Below are 17,605 nucleotides of genomic sequence, written 5' to 3'. Positions count from 1 at the left end.
ATCTACATTTCTATTTTTAAACATGATGTGTGGTGGGGCGCCTGGATGGCTCAGTCTGTTAAGCGTCCGACTCTTGATTTCAACTCAGGTCATGATCTCACTGTTTGGGAGTTCGAGCCCCAAGTAGGGCTCCGCACTGACAGAGCAGAGCCTGCTTGGGATTCTCTCTTTCTCTCTCTCTGCCCCTCACCTGCTCACGTTCTCTCTCTCTCTCTCTCAAAGTAAATAAATAAACTTAAAAAAAATGTGATATGTCCTATGTACCATCTCATTTTGTTTTGGCTAAAATTTCAAAAAACATTCTTATGATACTTGAGGATTACCAGGAATTTCAAATCTAGTCCATTTCATTGTCTAATAATTGCATTTCCAAGCCTTTGGGCTATTTTGCTATTTATTGAAGGACACAAAACATACTGCATATTTAAAGGTGATTGTAGGTTTTGGGGGAATGGCATTTAGTAGCATCTGATCTTATCTCATGACCCCCAGGAAGCCCTGACATTGGTTGAAGGCATCAAAACATACTATCATAAGTAGGGTAGAAATCACTTTAGCATTTTACCTTTGATTAACCTGAGATTTTTAAAAAATCCCTCTGTACTTGTTTGTTTTTATTTTTATTTTTTAAATGTTTATTTGAGTCAGGGGAGTGGGTGAGGAGAGGGACAGAGAAGGCGAGTGAGAATCCCAAGGGGGCTCTGCACTGTCAGCACAGAGCTTAATGTGGGGCTCAGACTTCCCAACCATGAGATCATGACCTGAGCTGAAATCAAGAGTCAGATGCTTAAGCGACGGAGCCACCCAGGCGCTCCAGAGCTGTGCTGTTTTTAGAGAGGTGAGAAGAGCAATCATACAGGTATGGAGGATTAGAGTAGATACTTTCAAATACATTTTTTTTCTGGAAGGCTCATTAATAATCCATTACCCAAGCCATCAAATTAGACAATGAAACAATTAAGAGGCACTTTATTGGATGTACTTCACAAGGAGTTTCATTAGCACAGGGTCCTTTCAGCCAGCCAGAGCACAGTACGCATGAGGGATGCCGCTCCGTGTGGTGACATTTGGCTGAGGGCTCTGATTCACACGGTGGCACTGAGGGAAAGTGTTGGAGAGCAGAGGTGCCTCAGGGACGTCACACTCCAAAGGTTAGATGTCCAGTGCCATCCCTAGTTTCCATTAGTTACACACCATGGATCTACCACTATGACTCTATCTAAATCTTCTTAAACTCCTATAAATTAATGGGTTGTGAAAACTTTTGGTTATGATTCACTGTATAAAGTAACTCCTTGATTTATTTTAAAATTACCTCTTTCAGATTTTGAAAGCTGTGTTATTTGTTTCTAAAATTTCCTCCTTACTCCCTCTCTCTCAGGCTTCTTTTTGATTCTTTGACTATTTGAGCTCATTCTCCCATTAACTTTTGTGATAATTTTATTCTTGTGGCTGATTCCGAGCTAGAGACCACATTTACCCACTGCATTAAGTCAATCTGTGTGGTTTCTGTGATGAAGCTACCCTAGGTTGTGAATTACGGGCTATAAATAATATTATCCTTTTTGTGGTGACTGAATATGGCATTTTAGTCCAGGAACATCGTTGACCATTAGCAGATTAAGATAGATTGGCAGAACTCATGAATAGGTTATATATATTTTTTGTTTGTGAGGTTCCTGTCTCTCCTGGAAATCTGTCAACACTTATAGCCATTCTTGCTGGTAGGTATCATAATAAGGCTTGTTGTGAGCTTTTGCTGGTAGAATAAAGGACCCAAGAATAAGTAAATCCTGCTGTAAAGCAAACCTACCTGACCTTAGAAATTTGCTAGGGCAGGAAAGACATGAAAGGTATACTGCTGAATGCTCAGGCCTGCTGGATATAGCCTAGGCCAGACCTCAGGAAAACTCCCTAGCCTAAGACCAAATTTTATCACCGGTTTATCGTGTGGCAAGAAAAGTGGCAAGATTATTCAGGAGCAGGTCCTGAATGGATTTATATTTCACCCTCATCGGCTCACAAAGAAAGAAGACACACAAAATGATGTATGTATCCCTTTAAGATACAGTGACACTGCCCATTAGCAAGCATGGCCCAACCCCTGTTCTACAATTATAGAGGAGCTAGAGAGTAGTGGGGTTGGGGCTAGGGCTGGAGGAGCTTTCTTCTAACCCCACCCATAGGGAGCATTTCCAGTAATAATTCAGGCAGTGTATAGCACATTATAATTTGCAACTGCACGTGCATTATCCTTTTAAAGCCCTCACCCTCTGAGGTATATGAACATTATCATCATTTTACTGATGAGGAAACTGAGAGTCCAAGCAATTATATGATTTGCCCCTGAATTATGCAGTTTGTAAATGGTGCAGTGGTCTTGTTATATCGTGATCACTCAATATTATAACGGAGACAGATAGCATCTGTGCATCTAATTTTCTTTTCAATAAGATAACAGTGCACTTGTAGTAGTCATGTATAATTACTGTAAGGGAAGCTTGGCATTCTGTCTGAGAGAGCAGCTTGAAGTTCTGAAATGTTTTTCTGTATTCCCATTATATATTCCTGGAGGATATATGCAAGAAATGTGTAAAATTATGATATAGGTATATAGTTTCAAAAGCCTGAGGATTACCATTTCTGAATCTTGGTTTCCTTCAGATTCCATTAACCATTCAAAGACTGCATTGAGCTTTAGTCATCCGGAGTCAGGCTGCTGGAAACCTTGATAAAGACACTCAACATTTATGTGTAAAATAGCCAAGCAAATAAACAAATGTGCCATATTCCTGTAGACTTTGTGGAAGCACTGATTTAGTCAGTTTGGGCAACTTCAGATGGAAATATGTCCTTTCATTGGAAGAATGGATAATACATTTCAGACATTCCTTATAGTTTGTTTTGAAATATTTTTTATTAGTTAATTGCTGAATTTTACCACTTCAAATATGTGTTCTGTCACTGGAAATATGTGGTTTAATAAACATAAAATGAAAAATGTGAGTGAAACAATATAACAAAATAGAAGACTAACTTTAAGAAAGTATTCAGAATGTAATAATCTAAGATTTTTTTTTCTTCAAGTGCCTTTATTATGACAGGCAATTTTACCACTAAAAGGGCTAAATTAGTGAAGAATACATTATAGAGTTTTCTGACTTTATTTAGAAAGTTGTGGAGCGCCTGGGTGGCTCAGTTGGTTAAGCGTCCGACTTCAGCTCAGGTCATGATCTCACGGTCCGTGGGTTCGAGCCCCATGTCAGGCTCTGTGCTGACAGCTCAGAGCCTGGAGCCTGTTTCAGATTCTGTGTCTCCCTCTTTCTCTGACCCTCCCCTGTTCATGCTCTCTCTCTCTCTGTCTCAAAAATAAATAAATGTTAAAAAGTTGCTTGTTTTCATCTTTAGAATTTTCACTGAATCAGACTTGTGTTGTATTTGTTATTACGTGGTATTATCACATCAATTTCCAAGAATTTTGGAATTTTGAGTTGTCACTTATTTTTAAATACTATTAGAGTTAATTTTTCAAAATTTTTATCTTAATTGCTTGTTATATTATAGACACTTTCTTTTTTAAATGTTTTTCTGTTGGCCAATTGCAGATATTGTGTTTTATTTTATTGAACCATAGAGCTCTGACATTTACTAACAAGAGTTAAATGGTTTTTTCTTTCTTTATAAGACCATAAACATTTAGTTACCTTAATTATTTTAACTTTTTTTCTGTTTTTTAAATGTTTTCTTTCATTCTTTTTTTTAAATGTTTATCTATTTATTTTGCATGTGCGTGTGCATAAGTGGGGGAGGGGCAGAAAGAAGGGGAGAGAGAGATTCCCAAGCAGGATCCCCAAGCCTGATGTAGGGCTTGATCTCATGACTGTGAGATCATGATATGAACCAAAGTCAGGAGTCAGACACTTAACTGACTGATCCACTCAGGCAACCCAATGTTGTTGTTGTTTTTCTTTTTTTTCTCTATTAAGGAGTTTTTAGATTAAAAATCACAGTCAATTAAAAAAAATCTGGTTGATTTAAAAAGTTCACCCTATAAAAAATATTAACAGTATTAAACTAGTGTCTTAATTTCTGGAGGGGAAGGAGGGTGTCTTTGTGCTCTTTAATTCTAGTTTCACAGTAATGCCTTCAAGAGATTTTCACAAAATTCTCATAAGGCAGAGTTTAGTCTTTGGTGGAAGCAATGGCTTTTCAATGCTGTCTTACAGGTAGGCTCTGAGAGCTTTCTGTGTGAGTCTGACATCGAGATTATGGAGTTAGAATCTGCCATTTTATTCTGAGATTCTCTTGCTTAACTTACTTTTATGATGACAATGAAAATTCTTTTTTGAAAATGTAGAATGCGGACTGGGCAGTCTTTGGTAAACCTCATCCATTTCCTTTCATTTCTTAGTTTCTAGAATTCTAGTTGCCTAGGTTAGTATTATCATAAGATGGGCCATCACTCTGTAATTTCTGGTTCTGATACGGCATTCCTATAGGATCTTCTAGTTTTTCTGGATCTTGCTATCCAACTATGCTTTTCATGTTATAAATTTTCTAGATTGATACATTCAGGGCCAGATTTCCCATGAAGATCATGAATCTTAACCTTCAGGGGCCCTCACTTGAGTGGAAGTCTTTCAAAGCTCTGTACCTAATTTTGTTTTATAATTTTATGTTATTTTTTCTTTAAAGAGGGTCCCTAAAATTGTATAAGCTTTAGTCTCTATCACACTTGGATCAGCCTCTGGCCAATATGCTAAGTCATTGAAAATGGATGAAAAACAATAACAAAGATATACATGGACCTTCAAAAAACTTATTCAAGGTATCTGGAAGTGCCACATATTCTTTCCTGGTGGACTAAATGATCTGGACAACTATGCTAACTAGTAGGACTGTGTATCTAGAACCAGATGCACAGCTAAAGATCGTGAAAGCATCAGAGTAGAGTTTTAGAGGCTTGTAGTCCTTGACTGAGTTCTATTTTGTAGATTTTCAGACTTTTGGTGAAATTCGCTTAGAAAAGTGGATAATTTCAAACATTAAGAAATTTTTGTGGCATGTAAAATCTCACTTTTTAATTTATGTTTTGTATGTTCCCCATAACCATGGCAACAGTGTGTCTTCTTCAATTTCTCACCATTATTTTCCTCCCATGAGCCATACCTGCACCTATCTTTAAATTTTAACGTTTATTCATTTTTTGAGAGACAGAGAGAGACAGAGCGTGAGTGGGGGTGGAGCAGAGACAGAGGGAGACACAGAATCTAAAGCAATCTCCAGGCTCTGAACTGACAGCACAGAACCCGATGCAGGGTTCAAACTCCGTAAGATCATGACCTGAGCCAAAGTTGGACACTTAACTGACTGAGCCCCCAGGGCCCCCCATACCTGCACCTATCTTTTTTTTTTTTAATTAAATATAATTTATTGTCAAATTGGTTTCCATACAAAACCCAGTGCTCATCCCAACAGGTGCCCTCATCAATGCACATCACCCACTTTCCCCTCTCCCCCACCTCCCATCAACCCTCAGTTTGTTCTCAGTACCTAAGAGTCTCTTATGGTTTGCCTCCCTCCCTCTCTGTAACTTTTTTTTCCCCTTCCCCTCCCCCCTGGTCTTCTGTTAAGTTTCTCAGGATCCACATATGAGTAAAAACATATGGTATCTGTCTTTCTCTGCCTGACTTATTCCACTTAGCATAATACCTTCCAGTTCCATCCATGTTGCTACAAATGACCAGATTTCATTCTTTCTCATTGCCAAGTAGTATTCCATTGTATATACAAACCACATCTTTATCCATTTGTCAGTTGGTGGACATTTAGGCTCTTTCCATAATTTGGCTATTGTTGAAAGTGCTGCTATAAACATTGGGGTACATGTGCCCCTATGCATCAGCACTCCTGTATCCCTTGGGTAAATTCCTAGCAGTGCTATTGCTGGGTCATAGGGTAGATCTATTTTTAGTTTTTTGAGGAACCTTCACGCTTCTCCAGAGTGGCTTTACCAGTTTGCATTCCCACCAACATTGCAAGAGGGTTCCCGTTTCTCCACATCCTTGCCAGCATCTATGGTCTCCTGATTTGTTCATTTTATCCACTCTGACCAGCATGAGGTGGTATCTCAGTGTGGTTTTGATTTGGATTTCCCCAATGAGGAGTGATGTTGAGCATCTTTTCATGTGTCTGTTGACCATCTGGATGTTTTCTTTAGAAAAGTGTCTATTCATGTCTTCTGCCCATTTCTTCACTGGATTATTTGTTTTTTGGGTGTGGAGTTTGGTGAGTTCTTTATAGATTTTGGATACTAACCCTTTGTCTGTTATGTCATTTGCAAATATCTTTTCCCATTCCATCGGTTGCCTTTTAGTTTTGTTGATTGTTTCCTTTGCAGTGCAAAAGGTTTTTATCTTGATGAGGTCCCAACAGTTCATTTTTGCTTTTAATTCCCTTGCCTTTGGAGATGTGTTGAGTAAGAAATTGCTGTGCTGAGGTCAAAGGGTTTTTTTTCCTGCTTTCTCCTCTAGGGTTTTGATGGTTTCCTGTCTCACATTCAGGTCCTTCATCCATTTAGAGTTTTATTTTTGTGTATGGTGTAAGAAAATGTCTAGTTTAATTCTTCTGCATGTTGCCGTCCAGTTCTCTGAGCACCATTTGTTAAAGAGACTGTCTTTTTTCCATTGGATATTCTTTCCTGCTTTGTCAAAGATTAGTTGGCCATACATTTGTGGGTCCAATTCTGGGTTCTCTATTCTATTCCATTGGTCTATGTGTCTGTTTTTGTGCCAATACCATACTCTCTTGATGATTATAGCTTTGTAGTAGAGGCTAAAGTCTGGGATTGTGATGCCTGCCGCTTTGGTTTTCTTCTTCAATATTACTTTGGCTATTTGGGGTCTTTTTGTGGTTCCATAAAAATTTTAGGATTGTTTGTTCTATCTTTGAGAAGAATGCTGGTGCAATTTTGATTGGGATTGCATTGAATGTGTAGATTGCTTTGGGTAGTATTGACATTTTAACAATATTTATTCTTCCAATCCATGAGCATGGAATGTTTTTCCATTTCTTTGTTTCTTCTTCAGTTTCCTTCATAAGCTTTCTATAGTTTTCAGCATACAGATCTTTTACATCTTTGGTTAGGTTTATGCCTAGGTATTTGATGATTCTTGGTGCAATTGTGAATAGGATCAGTTTCTTTATTTCTCTTTCTGTTGCTTCATTATTGGTATATAAAAATGCAACTAATTTCTGTACATTAATTTTGTATCCTGAGACTTTGCTGAAGTCATGTAACAGTTCTAGCAGACTTTTGGTGGAGTCTGTCAGGTTTTCCATGTAGAGTATCATGTCGTCTGTGAAAAGTGAAAGTTTGACTTCATCTTTGCCAATTTTAATGCCTTTAATTTCATTTTGTTGTTTGATTGCTGATGCTAGGACTTCCAACACTATGTTAAACAACAGCAGTGAAAGTGGACATTCCTGTCATGTTCCTGATCTCAAGGGGAAAGCTCTCAGTTTCTCCCCATTGAGAATGATATTAGCTGTGGGCTTTTCATAAATGGCTTTTACGATGTTTAAGTATGTTCCATCTATCCCAACTTTCTTGAAGGTTTTTATTAAGAAAGGATGCTATATTTTGTCAAATGTGTTTTCTGCATCTATTGACAGGATCATATGGTTCTTATCTTTTCTTTTATTAATGTGAGTATCACATTGATTGATTTGTGAATATCGAATCCACCCTGCAGCCCAGGAATGAATCCCACTTGATCATGGTGAATAATTCTTTTTATATGCTGATGAATTTGATTTGCTAGTATCGTGTTGAGAATTTTTACATCGATATTCATCAGGGACATTGGCCTGTAGTTTTCTTTTTTTGCTGGGTCTCTGTCCAGTTTGGGTATCAAAGTAATGCTGGCTCCATAGAATGCGTCTGGAAGGTTTCCTTCCCTTTCTATTTTTTGGAACAGCTTGAGAAGGATAGATATTAACTCTGTTTTAAATGTCTGGTAGAATTCCCCAGGGAAGCCATCTGGTCCTGGACTCTTATTTTTAATAACTGATTCAATTTCTTCACTAGTTATGGGTCTGTTCAAATTATCTATTTCTTACTGTTTGAGTTTTGGTAGTGTCTGGGTGTTTAGGAATTTGTCCATTTCTTCCAGGTTGTCCAGTTTGTTGGCATATAATTTTTCATAGTATTCTCTGATAATTGCCTGTATTTCTGAGGGATTGGTTGTAATAATTCCATTTTTATTCGTGATTTTATCTATTTAGGTCCTCTCTCTTTCCTTTTTGAGAAGCCTGGTTAGTGGTTTATCAATTTTGTTTATTTTTTCAAAAAACCAACTCTTGGTTTCATTTATCTGTTTTACTGGTGTTTTTTTTTTTTTTTTTTGGATTCTATATTTATTTCTGCTCTATTCTTTATTATTTCTCTTCTTCTGCTGGGTTTGGGGTATCTTTGCTGTTCTGTTTCTAGTTCCTTTAGGTGTGCTGTTAGATTTTATATTTGGGATTTTTCTTGTTTCTTGAGATAGGCCTGGATTGCAATTTATTTTCCTCTTAGGACATCCCAAAGGGTTTGCTGCATCCCAAAGGGTTTAGGTTGTTGTATGTTCATTTTCATTTGTTTCCATATATTTTAAAATTTTCTTCTCTAATTGTCTGGTTGACCCATTCATTCTTTAGTAGGATGTTCTTTAACCTCCATGCTTTCCTGTGGTTGATTTCAAGTTTCATAGCATTGTGATCTGAAAGTGTGCATGGTATGATCTCAATTCTTTTATATTTATTGAGGGCTGTTTTGTGATCCTGTATGTGATCTATCTTGGAGAATGTTCCATGTGTATTTGAGAAGAAAGTATACTCTCTTGCTTTGGGATGCATAATTCTAAATATATCTGTCAAGTCCATCTGGTCCAATGTATTGTTCAGGGCCATTGTTTCTTTACTGATTCTGTCTAGATGATCTATCCAGTTGTCGTAAGTGGAGTATTAAAGTGCCCTACAATTACCACATTCCTATCAGTAACGTTGCTTATGTTTGTGATTGTTTTATATATTTAAGTGCTTTCAAATTCAATGCATAGACATTTATAATTGTTAGCTTTTCCTGATGGATAGACCCTGTAATTATTATATAATTCCCTTTTTTATCTCTTGTTACAGCCTTTAATTTAAAGCCTAATTTGTCTGATATAAGTATGGCTACTCTAGCTTTCTTTTTACTTGCAGTAACATGATAGGTAGTTCTCCATCTCCTCACTTTCAATCTGAAGGTGTCCTCAGGTCTAAAATGAGTCTCTTGTAGACAGCAAATAGATGAATCTTGGTTTTTGTTTTTTTTTTTCCATTCTGATAACCTATGTCTTTTTGTTGGAGCATTTAGTCCATTTACATTCAGTGTTATTGTCAAAAGATATGGGTTTAGAGTCATTGTGTTATCTGTAGGTTTCATGCTTGTAGTGATGTCTCTGATACTTTGTGGTCCTTGCAACATTTCACTCACAGAGTCCCCCTTAGGATCTCTTGTAGGGTTGGTTTAGTGGTGATGAATTCCTTCAGTTTTTGTTTGTTTGGGAAAACCTTTATCTCTCCTTCTATTCTGAATGACAGACTTGCTGGATAAAGGATTCTTGGCTGCATATTTTTTCTGCTAATCATATTGAAGATTTCCTGCCATTCCTTTCTGGCCTGCCAAGTTTCAGTAGATAGGTCTGCTACTATCCTTATGTTTCTACCTTTGTATTAGTTAAGGCCCATTTATCCCTAGCTTCTTTCAGAATTCCTCTTTATCCTTGTATTTTGCCAGTTTCACTATGATATGTTGTGCAGAAGATCAATTCAAATTATGTCTGAAAGGGGTTCTCTGTGCCTCTTGGATTTCAATGCTTGTTTACTTCCCCAGATCGGGGAAGTTCTCAGCTATGATTTGTTCAACTACACCTTCAGCCCCTTTCTTTCTCTCTTCTTCTGGAATTCCTATGATATGGATACTGTTCCATTTGCATCACTTAGTTCTCCAATTTTCCCCTTCTAATCCTGGATTTTTGTATCTCTCTTTTTCTCAGCTTCCTCTTTTTCCATAATTTTATCCTTTAGTTTACCTATTCACCCCTCTGCCTCTTCAATTCATGCTGTGGCCCCCTCCATTTTATTTTGCACCTTATTTATAGCATTTTTTTTAGCTCCTCATGACTTTTTCTTAGTCCCTTGATCTCTGTAGCAATAGATTTTCCGCTGTCCTCTATGCTTTTTTCAAGCCCAGCAATTAATTTTATGACTATTATTCTAAATTCTTGTTCCGTTATATTGCTTAAATCTGTTTTGATCAATTCTTTAGCTGTCACTTCTTCCTGGAATTTCTTTTGAGGAGAATTCTTCCGTTTTGTCATTTTGGTTAGTTTTCTGTCCCTTAAGAGTTTTAAAAGTTTGTTGTGTGCTCTGCACCTGCGAGCACTGCTATATTAAAGGAGGGTCATACACCGTCCAGGGCCTGGCCCTTCAGGAGGTGTTTTTTGGAGAGTGTTACTTGCTTGCTGTTGTTGTGACTTTGGTTATTTTATTTCCCTACTCGTAGTGATGTTTTGGACCTTCCACCAGATGTGCTTTGATTTGTTCCTTGGAATAGCCCTGTAAAAGAAAACAGATAGACAAACAGGAAACAAAAGCATGCAAACACACAAACATAAAACAAATAAACAAAAACAAAAACAAAGCAAAAAACTAAAAACAATCAAAAGCAAAAAACCAGAAACACCGGCCACAAGTAAAGAACAGGGTGGAAGCGGTGCTGATGGAAGAACACATACAAAGAGAGAAATGGCGGGGGGGGGGGGGGGGGGGAAGGAAAAATAAATATTGACCAGGCAGAGAGACTAAAAGGCTTAATCCTGAGAGAGAGAAAGGAAAATGAGGAAGGAGGCGGGGGAAAAGAAATGAAGATAGAGTTATCCAGACAGAGAAACTATATGGCTTCATTATTCCAGAGAGAGAAAGGAAAGTAAAGAAGGTGTAGAGCATGTATCAAGAGAATGGATGAAATATGTCTGTTTAGACAAACCAATAACCAGAGTAACCAGCCTAGAGGAGGGAAGAGATAAGGAGGAGAAATGGGGGGGGGGGGGGCGGGTAGACTATATCTATATATCCAGAGTTGACCTAGAATTAATCCAGGCAATGCTGCAGTGCTCCTCTAGAGGAGCTGTCCGTCTGATTAAACAGGGTCCCTCTGGCTCCAGTGGATACTCTGTTACCCAGTGCTGAGGGGCGTGGTTTGGTGTAGGCTGGTCCCGCCTCACTGAGGGGCGTGGTTTGGTGTAGGCTGGTCCCGCCTCCACGGTGGGCCCCTGCAGACCCATCCCTGAGGCCCCACCCTGGTGGTGGCGGCGGAGGGAAAATGGCGGTGGTCCCCCATTCTCTTCTCCACAGACCCGCTGGACTCCACTTGAGTCGTCCTCACTGTGCCGCGGGTACAGACGGCGCGGTCCTTCTCGCTCTGCCAACTCCCCTGACCCTGCGCTTGGCTAGGATTCAAAAGACCGGCTCCACGCACTCTGGCGCTGGGGAAACGCCTCTCAGCGCGGCGGAAGTGTGGCCCTGGATCGTTTTGTCTGTGCCACCGCGCTTCAGGGAGGACCGCCTCTTCCTCTGCAGACTGTGCCACCGACCCCCTGGGGTGGCGGATGCAGGCCAGCTTTGTCTTTTCCCACAGCACTCCAGGAAGGGGGTTGCTCTTTCCTGCTGTGGACTGCGCCCTCGAGGCCACTGAGCCTGGGGGTGGCAGACGCAGGCAGACTTTGTCCTACGGCGGCGCCGCCCTCCAGGGAGGGGACCGCTTTCTCCTACGGCAGACAGTGCCCCTGATCTACCACCAGCCCAGGGCTGGCTCCCCTCCTCCCCAGGTGCGTGAACAGGGAGCCGGCCCCAGTCTGAAGAAATCCCTGCAGTTAGAGATGGGCTCCCTCTCGGTCCCAGTCCGAGGTTTTTCTCTTGTCCAGATACAGTTCTGAACTTCCCAAGCCGCTCTTTCTCTTCCTCTCTGCAGAAGGGGACTCACCCCCCAGCCCCCCTCCCCCCCCCAGCCCCCCCTCCCCTCCCCCTTCGTGCCTACGCGGCCGTTTTATCTCCCCAGTTAGCAATCGCCTACCTATGGTCTCTCAAGTTGTGCTGGCTTCTTCCTGGTAGATTCAGTCTCTTTTCCTCCCAGACTCTTGGGGTTCAAAGTCCTTTGGCTTCAGCACTTCTTTGTTTTAGAGACGTGGGAAGTATGGATGCCCCTACTTCTCGGCCATGTTGGCCCCCTCCTACCTGCACCTGTCTTAACTGATGAGAAGAATTGATGAGAATGCTCGTGCATTATATTGTCACACGGAGTCTTCATGTTTCCTTGTTGTGTGGGAGGATAAAAAAGACCATGCAAGTTGAAACTGTGTGATACGATCTTAACACTCAGGGGAAAAATTTGTGATTATGCTGTGACCTTTAACAACGTCTGTCAAAACATTAAAAACTCTCTTACTGTTGATCATAAATGGAGGGAAATGCAAATAATAGTAAAACTAATATTTAGCACACTGATTTAGAATGTAAGAAACACTGAGAATTAAAGTGTTTCATTTCTTTGTAAAAAACGATCACAAGTCACTTGAATAATACTTACCTTCTCAGTAATATAGCATGACATGAAGAGAGCTTTTTTTTTTCTCTCTTAGTAAAGGCTCATGCTCCTTTGTAAATCTGTATCAGCCTCGACTATTTTATCCTTGTACTCTCACTGTTGTGCACTCTCTCCTAGACCTCTTTTAATGTGAATTTTTTTTTTTTTTTTTTTTTTTACTGGCATCACTTCCTCTGGGAAGCTTTGATCCTTTGTGTCACAACCACTGTCCTGACTTATGTTGATAAGTTCGCCCTCCCTCAATTCCTCTGTTTGCATATCTAGAGTCTCTCTCCATTTTTTTTTAAAGTTTATTTATTTTGAGAGAGAGAGAGCAAGCATCAGTTGGGGAGGGGCAGAGAGAGGAGGAGAGAGAGAATCCCAAGCAGGCTCCATGCTGTTAGTGCAGGGCCTAATTGCAGGGCTTGATGTCACGTGCTGTGAGATCATGACCTGAGCTGAAATCAAGAGTCAGATACTTAACTGACTGAGCCACCCAGGTGCCCTAGAATCTCTCAAGTGACAGCAGTGTCAACATTCCCACAGCTGTGTTTCATCTATACCTTCATGTGTGTTCAATTTGAATGTCACTTCCAGCATTATCATTTGCTGGTCAATCTGTGATAGCTAATTCCTGCTTTTGATGATCCATATTTGTAAAATGTCATGTGGGTTCATTGCTGAGAACCAAGGAGGCAACACAACTACATGCTTTGTGGGCACGAACTTAATAACAAATGCACCATGACCAATATTGAGGGGCTTGGAAAGAAGTAATGGGATTGGTTACTGATTATGATGTGTATCTTTCATTTACCAGTCATTTGTAGGCTGGGGAGCTAGCAGAAAAGTTTACATTTTATGCAGATGTTTACAGTTATTATAGTATGATAACTGAAATTTGAACCATGCTGTTGGATTTATTTAACTCAACTGTAGTAACTGAAATTTGTGCCTATAGAAACTATGTAAATTGATAACTCTCTTTCTCTCTCTCTGTACGTTTGAAATATCTTCTAAACCTAGCTGTTAGCAAGAAGTTTAAGTCATGATTAAAACAGTGTTTCAGTAATTTATTTCCTCTTGTGAGAGCAACATTTTATTTTGTAACTAAATGTGAATACTTAACCCAAAAAGACAGCTGTGTAATTTTATATAGCATTTTAAAAGCAAAAAAAAACAAAAACAAAAACAAAAAAAACAAAAAAAACCCAAAACTGAAATGGATTGTTTTTTCCAGTTTTATGTATGGAGAATTGACTGACAAGAAGACCATTGAGAAAGTGAGGCAGACTTTTGACAACTACGAGTCAAATTGCTTTGAAGTTCTTCTGTACAAGAAAAACAGTATGTATCTAAATTATCAATAAGATGTGTCAACTCTGTTGAACGTTATGTTTTGGTTACTGGTAATTGAGCTGTAGTGTAGGGAGAATATAAAACTTTGTTTCTTTTCTTGGCAAAGGCGGGGGGGGGGGGTTGCTGATAAAATTAGATAGCAAAACTAATAAATGATTCTACCTATGAGAAGCAACCTTTTGAGGAATAACAGAAAAATACGGTGCATTAATGTGATTTTGTGTGTGTGTGTGTGTCAGATGGCAAAATGTTTTATAATATTTATGGTAAAGATCCTGTAGTTATATGACAGCAACTAAAGATGACAGACAAATTCATTCATTTCTTCTTATGGTTAAAGGAAAAGGTGATTAGTATCACAGTATGTGTGATTACTTTTCTACATGTGCATCAATGACGTGTGATATCTCTTTGAGGTCAGTCTTTACCAATATGGCCTTTTGCTAGACTCTGACTCTTTTGTGTGGAAGGCTTACAAAAGTATTCATTACTTTCAGAATAGGCCATTCCCAGCTGGTAAATTTGCGTTGGTTATGGTGAGGTCTTCTCTGGGACAGAATTTGTGACTGAGAAATTGTGCATTGTATAATAAATTATATTATAAACATGAGACCCCATGATCTGGACTCTTCCAGTGTTTGAGGGAAAAGCCAGCCAAACAACAACCAACTAGTATACTCCACAACCAAGTTTTCTTTTTTCTTTCTTTTATTTTCTTTCTTTCTTTCCTTCTTTCTTTCTTTCTTTCTTTCTTTCTTTCTTTCTTTCTTTCTTATTCATTTTTGAGAGAGAAAGAGAGTGAGCAGAGAGAAGTAGAGAGAGCAGGAGACACAGAATCCAAAGCCGGCTCCAGGCTCTGAGCTGTCAGCACAGAGCCCAACATGGGCCTTCAACTCACAAACTGCGAGATCATGACCTGAGTTGAAGTCAGATGCTTAACTGACTGAGCCACCCAGGCGCCCCACCAACTTTCCTTTCTAATTTGTTTTCTTTGAGTAGTCTGGTTACTTTTATTTCTTTTTCCCAAATTGATCTTTTTTTTTTTTTTAAGTGAATAGTCACTTCATACAATGCTTCAATTTATTTAGTGTTAATGATAAATGATAGCAAAGCCAATTGTTACCTTAGTGGAAACTGATGGTCACTAAATCCTTCCCCAGTTTGGGAAGCATTTTAGCTTCAACAGGAAACACTTGTTCCATGTTCAGAGTGGGTTGGAGTGTTTGCAGCGTAGTTCATTCTCTCCATCTTGCCTCAAACATTTATTCACTATAAGTTATTTAGAATTGAACTTAGGGGGCGCCTGGATGGCTCAGTCGGTTAAGTGGCCGACTTCGGCTCAGGTCATGATCTCGCGGTCCGTGAGTTCGAGCCCCGCGTCGGGCTCTGTGCTGACAGCTCGGAGCCTGGAGCCTGTTTCAGATTCTGTGTCTCCCTCTCTCTGACCCTCCCCCGTTCATGCTCTGTCTCTCTCTGTCTCAAAAATAAATAAACATTAAAAAAAATTAAAAAAAAAAAGAATTGAACTTAGTTTTCTCTTTTTATTAATGGGTCATCAAAGGGATAACAACAACCACGGGCATTGCTTTAAGATTAGTGTGCTTGGTAATGGGAATGTTGGTTTTTAATGGTTTTACCCATGGAATGTCTTATCATTTTATCTTTCATTTTAGAATCAAGGCCAGAGAGGTATTTCTCTTTAGTCATAGCCAAATGTCTGTTGGCTTGTCACCTAGAAAACAATCCATTCTGAATGATCTGCTCTGTCATCTACCAGAGAAAAGTCAAGCTCGAGGTGTTTTCTGGGTCTTTTTCACCGGGTCCTTATCTGTGTTGATAATTTGTAGTAGACCCATATGCCCCCTGCAATCATTTTCATATAGGGTTGTTTTCCTTTCAATGACTTAAATATATGCCCCAAGTTTAGCAAGTAACTCAAGGGTACTCCATATTACTAAAATCATTTCACTCCGACACTAAGAAGAGTAAACAAATCTTTGCCTGATTTTAAAGCATGAACGCCAAAATTTCTCTGAGTGTCTCAAAAATACCTTTGTGGAGATTCTGTTTTCCTTATATCCTTTAAATCATGTTAGAAACAACTTGAATTTTACATTCCCAAACGTTTCCTTCCAAGGTAGTATTTTGCTTTCTTTTAATGGTTTGAAATTCTTTGATCTTCATTGAGTTTTTTTTTCTTTAATGTGAAGGATAGATATCATTTATGTATTTGAATAGAGTTCTCTTACACTTAAAGCAACTTTTAAAAAATCTTGCAAATTGTTACCTGAAGGATTGTGACCATCAACTGAAAAAAGTATGTTCTTGTAATTTAAAAAATGTTAGATAGCAAAATTCACATGTCTGTGGATAAATGTTTTGGGAATGCCTGAATGCCAAGTCTTCCCAATACTTCCATTAAGTAATTAGGTTAAACAGCATTTTGCAAATGAGGGGATTGAGGTATCTGATTTAACATGTGTCATCACTGACATTTCAGTTTGTAGGCTCTATTTTTAAAGCCCATTGCTCTGATCAGCAGGGGGCTGCTTCTACTGTTGAGAAGAAAACAGTAGCTCTGGGATGATGATTTAAAGGGGTCTGTCTGCACCAAGGCAGACCTGTGATAGCCTGGGCTACTCCAGATAATCAGTGCCAAGGCACTGCCCTGAGTTTCCGTCTACAACTGTCCTCTCTGTCTAACCCTCTTAGACTTCCTGCTCCCTTGAACCCCAAAACCAGAATATGGATATTTCACCAGCCACTCAGCAAATCTTCTGTCTACTTGGGCAGTCTGACCCTGTAGCTCAACTTGAAAAAGAAAAAAATCTGCCTTCATATCTGAAAGCAATTTTAAAAACAGCCCTGACTCTATGCTAAAATTTGAAGAGTTGCTGTTTTTATAGGAAGATGGGAAATGTAACATCATCTCTTTCTGTTCAAATTTTTAACAGACCTTGGAAAATGACTTATTTTTAATGCCCTTTTCTCTCTGTTTATAACCCTGCTGTCTCAAGTTGACTGTGTTGGAACAGCCATAGGCCATGTATCTGTGAGCATGTGTGTCTGGTGATTTGTAAAACTGCGTACATCACTCACAGTTGTTGCGTACACAGTGTAGAATAAGAAGCAGAAAATAAAGAACAAGCCTGTCTGGGAGATGGTGTGATGGCTTTTGAGATCCCTGTGTCACCCGGTGATCATTTCGGAAAGGGCCATGTTTTTCAATAGGCCCCAGGTTGCAAGGACCCGAACTGAATATTCCATAAAAATTTCCCCTAATTCTCTGATTTCTTGAACCCGATAGTTAAGCTGTCTCTTCTTGTCTAGATGACAAATTCCCCTTTGCGGTGACATTATTATGTGACTTTTTTTGGCCAAAGGTATGAAGGTTTTTCCTATTTGGTTTTCATTGCAAGCCACTAATAGGCTATCAACTCTCACGTAGAGACTATTAATAGCTGCATATTTCACTCCCCAAATCCCAAAGCTAACAAAAGCCTCTATGTCTTTAAGATAGGAAATTTGGAGAGGCTTTGCTGCACGATGGCTTGGAAAGAATATGATGCAAACTGT

The 17,605-nt window shown here is 39.2% G+C and overlaps 1 protein-coding gene across 1 annotated transcript in view; it reads left to right on the top strand.

The window, feature by feature from the left end:
• Window positions 1–17,605, top strand: part of KCNH5 (potassium voltage-gated channel subfamily H member 5) — a 306,423-nt gene that overhangs the window by 34,500 nt on the left and 254,318 nt on the right. Inside the window, exon 3 of the mRNA XM_058739265.1 lies at window positions 13,911–14,017. Coding sequence (XP_058595248.1) covers window positions 13,911–14,017 — 107 coding nt within the window. The remainder of the gene's footprint in view (window positions 1–13,910; window positions 14,018–17,605) is intronic.

Source organism: Neofelis nebulosa, chromosome 7, assembly GCF_028018385.1.
Source record: "Neofelis nebulosa isolate mNeoNeb1 chromosome 7, mNeoNeb1.pri, whole genome shotgun sequence".
Classification (NCBI taxonomy): domain Eukaryota; kingdom Metazoa; phylum Chordata; class Mammalia; order Carnivora; family Felidae; genus Neofelis; species Neofelis nebulosa.
The sequence above is the reverse complement of the archived record's forward strand: the minus strand, read 5'-3'. Positions and strand labels throughout refer to the sequence as shown.